Source organism: Garra rufa, chromosome 15 (genome assembly GCF_049309525.1).
Source record: "Garra rufa chromosome 15, GarRuf1.0, whole genome shotgun sequence".
Classification (NCBI taxonomy): Eukaryota; Metazoa; Chordata; class Actinopteri; order Cypriniformes; family Cyprinidae; genus Garra; species Garra rufa.
This window is the reverse complement of record NC_133375.1, coordinates 16582346-16596073: the sequence shown is the minus strand read 5'-3', so window position 1 is coordinate 16596073 and position 13728 is coordinate 16582346. Positions and strand designations below refer to the sequence as shown.

Below are 13728 nucleotides of genomic sequence, written 5' to 3'. Positions count from 1 at the left end.
TTATTAAGCACAAAATATTTATTTATTCTTTAATTAAACTTGTACACAGTCTTTGTGTTGTGAGTGCATTTTGGATCTGAGCGGAGTAAAGTAATTGGTTGAAGGGTGTGCATCATAAGCAACCATTCACAGAGTGCCAATGCAGGAACAAAATAATGGAAAGAAGTCCATAACCTATTAAATGCCACATCAGATCGGCAAGTCACTAACATGGCAAAGTAAAGTAATTATTGCCAGAGATTTTAGCATTAAACAGCAAGAACAGAATATCACAAACCCCTTCATACTGGAAACATTTCTCCTGAAGCAGATCATTCTGACTGAACATCCTGTACAAATATACAAATCAAAAGGAATGGATGGAATGAAACATTAAAGGATAGACGATGCATCAAAAGCACTGGTAAAATAAATACAAGAGGACTGTACAATTTACAGTTTGGCAGTTATGTAGGTCGCAGCCTTTTATACACACCGTTGAAAATGTTAAAGTAAAAAAAAAAAAATTCTGATAAATTATGGAAGAATTCAGGAAGAAAACAGGTTTCTGGCTCAGAAATGTAAACCTGACTATTACATGACAAACGATGAAATCTTAGAAACATAAAACTGTAGAGTACACACTGGGATGTAGGTTTCGAAAAAACATACAATTTGTACATGTGTATTTGTGCAAGCTAGTATTCAATTGCTTGCATTTTCTCCCATGTTGGATCACTTTTATGAAACAACAACAAAATAATAAATATGAATTACAACTAACAATTGCACTGCCCTCCTAAAAAAATTAAAATATTCAACATCACTGACACTGTGCAAGAGCTCACAATAGAGCCAATGGAAGAAGAAGAAAAAAATAAAAATAAAAATAAAAAAAAAACTCAGCCGCTATTCAAAGCAAATAAAAATGACAGATTTGACAAAATAGTTACTGAATGAAAAGTAGATTTGCTCTGTGCCAAGTCTGGCTAGCTTTCACATTATAGTTGTGGGTTATGCTGCACATAACAGGGAGGTTGATTCGCATGCATCTAATGTCAACACGCTTTCACTGCGGTTGCACTCGAGTTCACACAACACTGACTCCAAAGTCAGCCACCATTCAGTCCCTGTGTTACGCTCTAAAGAGAGAAGGTGGTGCACTTTGGGTTTCTGCATAAAGCTCATAAAATGCTTCTTAATACATTTAGATCGCAGCTCTTAATTCTGGATTTTAGTATCTGCGACGCTTCGATGGCATGCATTGAAAATCACATCATCGTAATGTAAACAATGTGTTCACTTCCTCTGTGCTTAGTACAGCTGTAGAACAGTAAGGTAGTGCAGTATTGCTTAGAAATGCAGTACAGCGTCTAGAAACCCAAGCATCAACAACTGGAACTGCATTCATCTATCAATCTGCACAGAAACGTAAAATTATGTTGAATTTATTGATTGCAAACTCGCTTCAACAAAGGGGAAATCTGTAAACCACAACATGACTCAAAAAAGATTATTAAAAAACTATTGCATTAGGAAAAGAAGGAAAATCACGCTAAACCACAGAGGAATGGCTTTTCCTTAGAAATAATTCACACGTTTAGAGGGAAAACCGATGACTGATCAAGGCACTACATCGTCCTGAATTGTTCATTTTCATGTAGGGATTTTGTCCTGTGGTCTAAAATGCTGGATATTTCTGTAAACAGCCAATGAAAGCCACTCAAAAGTGCTGTATATATATAAACATTTTAAACACTAGCAGGACTGATATTTCTGTAATCAATGCTGATAACTGAGCACTTGGCCTCTTTTACGTATAAAACACAAGCAGCTTCCATTTCAATTCTTTCATATATCATCATAAGAATGTCTACATTTATTCTGCTTGCGTTTTATAAAATACGTCTACAGCTCTAAGAGCTGCCTGCTCATGCTACCACAGGTTAGTCACTTAATGTTGAATTATGCAGAAAATTATTATAAAATGATACTTTATGGCAGTAGAATTGAAGGCCATGGTCCGGCAGCACTCTCAACCAAACCCTCTCTAACACAGATTCAAAGAGTTAAAAGGTCTTCAAAAAAACAAACGAAAGCGCAAGCAGTGCCCACAGGACTGTTCTGACAGATAAACACACTCCTCATGCTTACTTTCTCTCACACACACACACACACACACACACACACACACCTCATATTTACAGGCTCAAAGGTTTTGTACAGATGTGTCCAACAGCAATCTAAAGCACACAGACATCTCAGAGATTGTAGGAACTCCCACTGCTCTGCAAACTAGTGCGCGATTTGTTCATCCAGAAGAAGATGCCCGTTCGTGTCTGTATTCAGTTGTGTTGAGTTCGCATGATTATCCTTCTGCAAGTATACATTGATTAGCCTCATGCAAAAAACTGTGTCTGTTGCAGTGTTTGGAGCGCAGGACAGCACTCTTACGCAGTCCTGGCTTTGCTGGGGCACATCGGGGTGTCTGGGCTTTTTACCACCAGAGGAAAAGTCTGCAGTGCTGGGCCGGCCATGGCTGGATACGGGACCAAACCGGCCGTGGCAAACATTCCTACTGGACTGGGCAAACCGGACCACTGGTTTGGATACACCGGGGCTGGCATCATCCCAGCAAAGGGGGCGGTGGGCATCAAGTACCCGCCCCGCTGGAGGATGGGTGATGGGGTGTTGGTGATGCCATGAGGCATTATGGGACCTAGAGCTGCGGACAGTGGACACGACAATGGTAGATGGAACTTCACAGCTGCCTGAGGGATTGAGCCCCTTATCTAGGAAATAAAGAGACAAAAATGGTAGTAAAAAGATGTGAATGAAGCTTGAAGGCAAAGGCTTCTAACTGGACAAGCACAGTGTTGCGTTCCCAACTGTGACATGACACTCTCACTTTAGTCTGGAATATTTAAAAGACCACTGGGTCATTTTGCTAATATTTTTTCTGAAGAAAGATAGACATGTATAATCAGGCCCGGTTCCAGAACTTAATCACTGAGGGTGCTTCCTAAATTAATGAGGGTGCTCTAAACTTATACCCATAGGCGACATTAGGGGGTAGGAGGGGGATGGCGCGATAAATACAAGACTCATTGTGTAGTTTAGAAAGCTTTATTGATTATTATAATGGAATTTTGTGAGATCTCTATAAATTCAGTGCTTTTAGTGATGATAATAAAGGGACCGCGTATTGTAGCCTACACTTTCCAGACTACAGTCCATTCAGAATTTGTATGAAACTGTCTTTTTTCGGACACATACACGCTGCCATGTTTAGGGAATTACATCTGAATATTTATGCTGGATTCGTTCTCGAAATAGCAGTGACTAACAAAGTGATATCAAAGTAATGTACGGGGCAAAAATATAAATGTGAAAGCAGCCTCAGGGATTTAATTCTGGAGCCGGTCTACCACTGATGTCGCGCGTCCTGAGCCAGATTTTAAAATCAAAATACTTAAGTTTGGTATGTAATGGCAAATTGATTATAATTAGTTAAGTTAATTTAGAAAAAACGTTTGGAGCATATTTGTTCGTAAATATAAGTTGTTTTTTTATTGTATTTTTATTATTTTTAACGAACAGCGCCCAGCGTTAGACTGTCTGTTTGATCAGTTTGCCTACTCAAATCATCATGATTTGCCTAAAATCTATAGATATAAAATAGTTCAAGTATAAAACAATGTTAGTTTAAACGTTAAACCTATATAAATGTGCGGTATTAGGCGCATATCCAATAGTTTGTGCAGAGAGTGGAAGCTAAAGACGCAGGACATGGGCGCCAGTGCATTTTTTTCAGTGGAAGCAATTTAAAATGATCTGTCATTTTTGCTCACAAAGGTAAGAGTAATACATCATTCGGTACTGTAAAGGGTGTAGCGTACTTTTATTTGTGTGCACTTAACAAAACGTATAAAATAGTTTTACATTATTACTTAACGAAATAAAACAAATAGAAAACAAAAACTCTCTCATTATGTAATCCGTAAAGATACATTTCTCTCTAAAGGCGCGTCCAAAAAGGATTTTTGTTACGCTGACTCAGAATACACTAGTTTATTAATATATAATTTAAATAAGCTTTACTCTTTCCGGCCCGACACATTCAGTGTTATTTATTTATCTTTGTGGCAATTTTCAGCATATTGTGTGCTTGAGCGCGGATCTGTTCCAGCTGCGCTGCCGTCTGTAACGGTCTCGAAAGTGAAAGCAAAAGTGATGTCTCCTGTTGTTTCCACCAGCGCGGCATTTTTTTCTTCACCATAATTTATGGATGTCTAAAATATTAAAATAAGGAGAAACCAAAAACAGATAAACCGGTGCCCGCCCGCCTCTGAACTTTGACGTGAAAATTGGCCTGAAGCCCAGCAACTAGAGGTGTAAAAAGAGGGCCAGTCGGCCGGGGCTGAAATGCAACGCTCTAATTGACTGCTTTGATGCGTTACAATATGGTAGGGCATTGTTAATGCTTACAGCAGAAAAATAAATCGTTTTTTTAACGATTATGCACTGGATTGTTATCTAAATCTGCAATAAAATAACATTATTACAGCTTTAAGTGAGGGTGCTATTGATTTCGTTTGAGGGTGTTTCTCGCAATTTTGGGCCCTATGACAAAATATTTGGGCCCCCCCTTCCACACCAAAGCAGATCTCTGGGGGCCCCTAAAGGGCATAGGCCCTTAGAATCGTCCTAACGTACCCCCCCTTTGCGGCGCCCCTGCCCATTGTGATATTTAGTTGATAATTAAAACAGTAATTAAATTGAATCTTGAAACCAGTGAAGATTGACACACCTACTTTTACAGAGATTTCAATAAACAAAAAGCATAGAAACTGCAATTTTACATGTTTTTAAAATTCTAAAGTTGTATTTGAACAGCAGAAGAATTAGTTGGGGAAAAAATGTAGATCAAGAATCGTTTTGGAATCGGAATCGGATCGTGAAGTGCCTAAAGATTCCCACCCCTACCATATAGGGCCTTAAAATTGAAGATGCCAAAATGAAAGTTTGTTAAGACACAATATCTAAAAGGGCATTAAAATATCTTTAATACTTGTTGAGTTACACGCATGCAAACTTTGGAGAAAAAAAACTTGAAAAGTGCTGTTTCCCTATTTTTGAATGGTCATCATTGGCACATAATGCAACAAAGATTGCTAAAGTCAACAGATTTTACTAACACAAATACCAATCTCTGTGCAAAGATAAGATAACGATGCTGCTATCTTTCTGAAGCCATTTTTACCCCTCTGTAACTAGACTCTGAATCTCAAGTGAAAACGGCCATTTTGACCTCCCTCTACAAAATAGATTCATCCATGGCATTTAATATTTTACCTTTCATCACTATACGTCTATCTTCAGAAAAAAAATTGAGCCGGGGGGCCTCTGGTTGAGTTGACACGGAATGAACCCGCTGACTTCGTATACCTGGGCTTTACAGCAGTGGGATCAGTCATGGCCTAATGGTTACAGAATTGGACTTGGAAGTTCAAGTCTCGGTACCATCAGGGATTGTAGGTGGGGGGAGTGAATGTACAGCGCTCTCTTCCACCTTCAATACTTCATGACTGAGGTGAGACCCTTGAGCAAGGCACCATACCCCAATTTCCTTGATTTTTGATCAAAATATTGATTTGTTGAGGTTCTGGAGGACAAACAGCACAAAAGTACCTGATTGGGGACTCTGGCCATCGCAGTAGGGTTGGTCTGGAAGGTCTGATGAGATCTCTGCGGTCTGATCTGACACACAGGGGGGCGGAGCTGAGGGGCAGAGGCAAGAGTTTCTTTTGCCCAATCATCAACCAGCTTGTGTAGGTCATCGGTGAATGTACCACTTTTGTTGTTGCTGTTGTTTGCTTGTGCCTGAACGAGAGCCGTGATCGGCCGAGAGGATGACGCGGGCATGGCTGCGGGAGGCAGGTTCTGATTGGACGCTGAAGTCACATGGGCAGCACCAGCACTATGAGACCCTGAGAAAGAGATCAAGAAACACCTCAAACAACAACTCAGAGAATTCATTCAGAGGTCCTCTGTAACCAATCTGCTGCTCACTGACTGTTGATGTCATTCGTGGCATTACGCAGTAAACTGTGGTTAATATCATGGTTAATACAAATCCAGCCCTAATGGACAGATGCATTATTAGAGGTGTAAACATTCACTTTGATAATGATTTTTATTAAATGATTCATTATTCATACTTGGGGTTGCAATTAGATTTCATTATTTAAAAAGTCACAATTATTTTCAACAATAAATAAACGCATTTCGTGACTGGGGAGGCAACTGAACATGCTCATGCCAAAAGTAAGGTTGAGTATGTGGATGTCTCACCTTTTGAGAACCACTTACAAAATAGCTTGGTGTTTGAATGGCATTACAATTCAGCTGAATGCTGAGGGCTGGACTAATGTAAGAAACATCGTTTTAAACTGAATATGCTCACGTTAAAAAAAAAAAAAAAAAAAAAAAAAAGACAAAGCTGACTTCAGTCATTTTTTTATAAAATGGTTAAGGCATAAAAAAAGTCAAATCAATGCAAATTTTAATTCAAACTGTAGAAAGGTTGGCCTGTGTGTGCTGTGCAGTGATACACACACACACACACAGTAGTCGAAATAGATGTTTCATGTAATAAATTACAATTATAAAAGATTGTCAGTGTAAACTTTGCATTCTATTTTCACTGTTGGATCAATAAATCTACAATCTTCTACACACTCTTTCTTCTTACATCTCAACTACTGTCATGGAGTAAGAGTTTAATGGCAGCCGTGCTGAGCATGTTAGATTAAGTTAAACTGTGTCAGTTTAACATGTGTTATTCATGTAGCTAGATTTAAACAAGTTTGAGGTTTGTTCCTAGCACAGTAACGCAAGAACAAACATGGAGTTTGCACATGCTTGAAATGTGATGGTGGATCTGATCAGATCTGCGTTTGTGTACTTGTGCATTTCTTATTTCTAGCCTCAAACCAAGCAGCATGATGATTACAGAACCAAACAAAGAACAAACACCCATACACATATGCACTTAAATGACCAGGAATACAGAAATCATAATGTTTCAATAAGCACTTGACTGTATCACACAAATATCACCATGCACTAGAAAAAACAACAACAACAATTTATTCAAATGAATATAAAGAATCAAAACGGTGATGCACATTTCACAATCTGCTGTTGCAAACTTTAAGCACTTATCACACAGGTGATCGCTCATGCCAACAAAAGAATTGAAAATGCCAAAAAAAAAAGAAAAAAGATAGAGGGACTAGACTGAAGTAGAAAGGAGTGGGATAGTTACTACTGCTGCGCTCTTTCCCTAGACATAGCCGTTTCAGAGTGGACCCTACAAGAGCAAAACAGCATAGACAGAGACGTTAGGGGGCGGGGAAAAGCACACGGCACAGCCCATTGGACAAGCTGCTGCACAAGAGAACACAGCGACCAATCAGTGAAAAGATATAGAATCAGGTGCAGGGAGGCTTCATCTGTGATATCATGAGGTGTTGGTGAGTGAGGTGATGAACTAAAAAAGGCCTTTTGTACAGACAACCTTCAAGCTTGGACTCTGAATAAACTTCAACACTCATTTGACTAAATGTCCTACTTTTAAAACCCCATGAAATCATGAAATTACACACGACTGCTTGTCACATGGATAAAAAAAAAAAAGCAGTGAAAGCGGGACCATCATCTTCAACTATGTCGTTAAAGTCTAGATTTAAGAGTAAAGCTCACGATTATCACCACTAATGACAGCTGTCAATTCATTCATTTCTGCTATATTATTGTGATTTTTTTTATAATAAGGGACATTCTTATTTTAGCCAGCCATTAATTGGACAATAAACCATATAGGAAGCTAATAGACATGGACTAAAATCCACAACATACTCATTTAGATTTCATGGGGTCTGTTTAAGCCAGGACTAAATAACAGAATTGCTGCTCAAAATGTCATCCATCATCATATTTTATGTGTCTGTGAAAATAGTGAGCATGTAAGACTAAAACTGATCTTCTCCTAAACCTCCACTTTCAAAAGCATCACCATTTAAAACCAACAACAAACATCTGGATGCATAAAAAGACTTTTTATCCATCTCAGTAAGCACAGCATGAGTTATTTACAAGTGACTATTGTAGGCGGAATTTCCATTAAGCTTTAAAATGTCATACTGTACAAATAACATCTAACATTTAAACATAGGAAAACATAAATAAAACAAAGTTGAAGAATATAAACTATTGAAACAAGAGTACAATTAAAGTGCTGCATGCTAAATTTGAAATTATAAAGGGGAAGGATTTTTCACACAATGAAGGTTAGAATACAGACCAAATCAATTTTGACAGGGAGGAGACCAAGTATAAAAAGATATAGGCTTCCTAATCATAGCTATGACACACTGGTGGGGAAACTCATGTTTTTGTCCAAAATGAACCCTCACCTAGAAGCCGTAACAGAAACACGAGGTAATATAATATGTTTCTTGGACAGCATCATATTATAATCATGCAGGTGACAGCCAGAGAACAAGACGTGAGATAAAAAAAATTCAGAATACAGCCCTGATGTTCTCCGCAGCAACCTGCCCGTGCCCTTGGCATGCTCGTCTTCTGACTCCAAACATGAGACGGCACGTCAATCATCGTCTCATTGGGATTTTACGTGGAATGAAAAGGAAAGAAGGCACAGATATATAGACGATACAAAAGCTTTGGCAGACATCCACACACACACACACACACACACACACACACACACACTCTCTCTGCTTTCAGTTACATGTTGAGGATGGCCATGTTTGAGAAAAGACAGCTCATGTTATCGGTCAAAGCTACAGCCCAGCACAAAGCGTTTGTACAGAAGACAAACTGAAGGCCAGATGAGGAGATATCCAGCTCTTTCCACGAACACGGTACACGTTGGTATATGAAAAGTTCTTGATACATGGGATAAAGCAATTTCTAATCATTTTGTAATCATTTAGACCTTTTTACATATGGTATGGAGGGAAGAAAGATAAATAATCCATTTTCTTTTGTAGTTTTGACTACATTTATCAAGCTTATCCTTTTAATCTTGCTGCACAAGCTATCGAAAGAATAAATGATCAAATAAATATTTTCTTTGAATTTAAAAACTACAAACCGACATTTGCTCCCAAAGTAGCAGCTTTGCACCCTACTGAGTGACTGCTTCATATAGAATTTAAGAAATCTGCAACCCTGTTGCCATTTTAATTCAATGCATTTTATTTTATATTTATTAGAATTTTTTAACTGCATTTTAACTGTAGACTGTTAAAGAACAGGTCATACACAGGTCCTTCTCAAAAAATTAGCATATTGTGATAAAGTTCATTATTTTCTGTAATGTACTGATAAACATTAGACTTTCATATATTTTAGATTCATTACACACAACTGAAGTAGTTCAAGCCTTTTATTGTTTTAATATTGATGATTTTGGCAGACAGCTCATGAAACCCCAAAATTCCTATCTCAAAAAATTAGCATATTTCATCCGACCAATAAAAGAAAAGTGTTTTTAATACAAAAAAAGTAAACCTTCAAATAATTATGTTCAGTTATGCACTCAATACTTGGTCGGGAATCCTTTTGCAGAAATGACTGCTTCAATGCGGCGTGGCATGGAGGCAATCAGCCTGTGGCACTGCTGAGGTGTTATGGAGGCCCAGGATGCTTCGATAGCGGCCTTAAGCTCATCCAGAGTGTTGGGTCTTGCATCTCTCAACTTTCTCTTCACAATATCCCACAGATTCTCTATGGGGTTCAGGTCAGGAGAGTTGGCAGGCCAATTGAGCACAGTAATACCATGGTCAGTAAACCATTTACCAGTGGTTTTGGCACTGTGAGCAGGTTCCAGGTCGTGCTGAAAAATGAAATCTTCATCTCCATAAAGCTTTTCAGCAGATGGAAGCATGAAGTGCTCCAGAATCTCCTGATAGCTAGCTGCATTGACCCTGCCCTTGATAAAACACAGTGGACCAACACCAGCAGCTGACATGGCACCCCAGACCATCACTGACTGTGGGTACTTGACACTGGACTTCAGGCATTTTGGCATTTCCCTCTCCCCAGTCTTCCTCCAGACTCTGGCACCTTGATTTTCGAATGACATGCAAAATTTGCTTTCATCCGAAAAAAGTACTTTGGACCACTGAGCAACAGTCCAGTGCTGCTTCTCTGTAGCCCAGGTCAGGCGCTTCTGCCGCTGTTTCTGGTTCAAAAGTGGCTTGACCTGGCGCCTGTACACGGTGGCTCTGGATGTTTCTACTCCAGACTCAGTCCACTGCTTCCGCAGGTCCCCCAAGGTCTGGAATCGGTCCTTCTCCACAATCTTCCTCAGGGTCCGGTCACCTCTTCTCGTTGTGCAGCGTTTTCTGCCACACTTTTTCCTTCTCACAGACTTCCCACTGAGGTGCCTTGATACAGCACTCTGGGAACAGCCTATTCGTTCAGAAATTTCTTTCTGTGTCTTACCCTCTTGCTTGAGGGTGTCAATGATGGCCTTCTGGACAGCAGTCAGGTCGGCAGTCTCACCCATGATTGCGGTTTTGAGTAATGAACCAGGCTGGGAGTTTTTAAAAGCCTCAGGAATCTTTTGCAGGTGTTTAGAGTTAATTAGTTGATTCAGATGATTAGGTTAATAGCTCGTTTAGAGAACCTTTTCATGATATGCTAACTTTTTGAGATAGGAAATTTGGGTTTTCATGAGCTGTATGCCAAAATCATCAATATTAAAAAAATAAAAGGCTTGAACTACTTCAGTTGTGTGTAATGAATCTAAAATATATGAAAGTCTAATGTTTATCAGTACATTACAGAAAATAATGAACTTTATCACAATATGCTAATTTTTTTAGAAGGACCTGTAGGTTTTCAAACAATCTCTCTTTTGCGGACTATCATGTGCGGGAAGCCCAATAGGTAAGTACGATCGATGTCTTTATGTCTAGCTATTGCTGTTATGTGGGACCTGTCTGTTGTGCATTATCTCTTTTCAGGGTAGGTCCTCAGCGAGTACCCTGTGGAACCTCCTGGCCTCCAGATCCCCCATCACAGCTTGTTAAACCTTAGGACTCATAGTCCTTCCAGGTAAGCTTTCAGGAAGTCTTTCTTCACAGGAATGCCCCTGGGCAGCTCTACTGGACTCTCAGACCCTAGATGCCTCCTTTACTGAGAATCTGACCCTGAGGGGCTCCCTTCCTAGCTTCCACCCCATTTCTTACATTTATTCGGGGGAGGGCTCTCCTCATGTGGGACTGAGTGGCTCTCCCGAAGCCCTCTAAGTGGACTAGTAGTCATCTCTTTTGCGGAGTGTGCTTGATTGTGAGGGGTTTTGCGGAACCCTCGAGTAACATTTCTCATTCTTGTTCTTGCAGATTCTGCGGGTCTGGCTAGGGCGGAGCATAGTCCACTTGGGTTGGTTATAACTATTCCCCTCGGAAGCTCACCCCATACAGCCCAAGGGCAGGGGACACTGCTATTTCTATGCAGCCTTATGAGTGAAGGGTTGATTCTCACTTCTCAGGCCTCTTTGATAGGGCATGGCATGCTTTCTAAAATCCTGTATGGTATGGGTTACGCACTAGACTTCGTTCCTATTCTTGAGTTGGTTTAAAACCCCGGTCTCCTTGGGCCCAACTCCACTTAGGTATCATTGCTGATACCTCTTGACCATCTGCTACCTAGGACTTGTCGAGGCACTTCTAGGCTATCCCCCTACTAGAATGGTTTCTAAATCCTGTATGATATGGGTTAAGTGCTAGACTTCGTTCCCATTCTTGAGTTGGTTTAAAGCCCCGGCTACCTGGGCCCCACTCTACCTATGTTTCCCTGAACAGGTTTGCTACCGTTGTTCTGCAAGTCAGTTCCTGAAGGAACAGACCCAGAGCCAGTGGTAGCCCCTGCATGACAGGCAAGCCTAAATAATCCTAAGTACTAGGCCGTATCCCCTTAAAGAAGTCTCCTTGATTCCAAGCCTTGAGCTCCACCCCAGGTCCAGCTTTCTGACCCCATACAGGTAAGTTTTGGGTAACAGCGCAGGCCGAGGGGGATAAAGTCACTGACAACCACGTCCCAGGGGCAATTCCCTTAACTGAAGGAAGTTGGTACTTAACTGCTCGCCTTACATAGCATGCACTCCCCTCAGCATGGCAGAGTGGGTATACTGCTTACCATAGCGCACACTAGAGCAGTGATTCTCAACTCCAGTCCTCGGGGCCCACTGCTCTGCACATTTTGTATGTTTCTGAATCTGACACACTCAGTTCAGTTCATGCCATGGATCTTTCTGCTAATGAGCTGATTATCTGAATCAGGTGTGTTAAATAAAGGAGACATACAAAATGTGCAGAGCAGTGGGCCTCGAGGACTGGAGTTGAGAATCACTGCACTAGAGGACACAGTGTCTCGTTCCCTTTCTCAGGGAATCATGGTTACATACGTAACTTGAGACGTTTTGTGCTAATGTGATGTATACCAAGGGCAGCTTTAGGTTTTCAGGTAAACCATTATATTACTATCTTACTGAAATACTTCTGATAATTTGATAATTTACAGTTTATTTTATGAACAGATTGGAGCACTATATTTTTGTTTTATGTAAAGGTGCATGCTTTGTCAATGATTGCTCAAGTATTCCTCTCTGTACCAAATTTCTGATCTTATGCTGATGATACACTGGGCAACTTTTTGAGCAATGTTGCCGGGCAACTTTGGCAAATGTTGCCGTCAATGGGCACCCAGGTGAGATATAAAGCCGACGACTGATCTAAATTATTCAGATAGAAATTTGTTACCTATTGTCAATGGGAAAGTGCTCAAGCAACATTGCTAAAAAAAGTTGCCCTGTGTATCATCAGCCATAGATGCATTTAAACCTGTTGTAGGGGCCTCCAAAACATAATCAGGACACTTTAAAAAAAATACCATATGACCTGCTCTTTAACATTTAGTTTGTCCTCATGATGTTACACACTTCCTCTCACTGAATATTTGCTACTTTAAGTTTCAAAACCTACTTTGTACCGTATTCACGGAAAGTGCCATCTGACATGAAGATGGAGATGTAATGGCTGAGAATGCCTGATGATCACTGAATGAGGGTGTGGATGTGTACTGGATGTGAACATGACATAAATGCAGTACAGAAAATCCAAAGCAAAATCACCAAAGAAGAGCAGAAAGAAACTGGGGAAAGGGACTTATGGGTAATAGAAGAAAAGTAGAACAAATACAAACAGATGGACATAGACACGGGTCCACTGAGGAATCTAGTGCGTGGTTTGCTACTAGATTTATAGGTGATTCGCTCAGATGTTTGGTGGTAAACGGTCCAGCCTGTGGAGAAATGAATATAAGAGGGAGAGAGGGAGAGAAAGAGAAAGAGAAAGAGAGAGAGACAGGTGTAACAGCCGACACAGGCAGCGATCAGTTCAGTACCCCATCAACAAGCATCATATCAGCAACACACCACAACACTGGTTAAGCGTCTCAGAAAACAGCGGTTGATGTAGATGTGGAAGTGTGTATATGTGCCTGTGTGTTTCTAACAATGGGAATGCTCTTCTGGAATCAACAAAACAGCTCATAGTCCTCTTATGCATCACTAGACACTTTCACACATGAAACCCATTTATTAACCATTCACTCCAAGAAGATTAGCTGGTTTTACTTGTAACCACACCA

At 40.2% G+C, this 13728-nt stretch overlaps 1 protein-coding gene across 1 annotated transcript in view; it reads right to left on the bottom strand.

Annotated features, from left to right (window-relative positions):
* Window positions 1-13728, bottom strand: part of LOC141287665 (serine/threonine-protein kinase WNK2-like) — a 77102-nt gene continuing 63374 nt past the window's right edge. The window contains exons 27-30 of the mRNA XM_073819813.1: window positions 13282-13380; window positions 7310-7354; window positions 5671-5969; window positions 1-2771 (exon numbers count right to left, since the gene is read on the bottom strand). Coding sequence (XP_073675914.1) covers window positions 2430-2771; window positions 5671-5969; window positions 7310-7354; window positions 13282-13380 — 785 coding nt within the window. The 3' untranslated portion in view covers window positions 1-2429. The remainder of the gene's footprint in view (window positions 2772-5670; window positions 5970-7309; window positions 7355-13281; window positions 13381-13728) is intronic.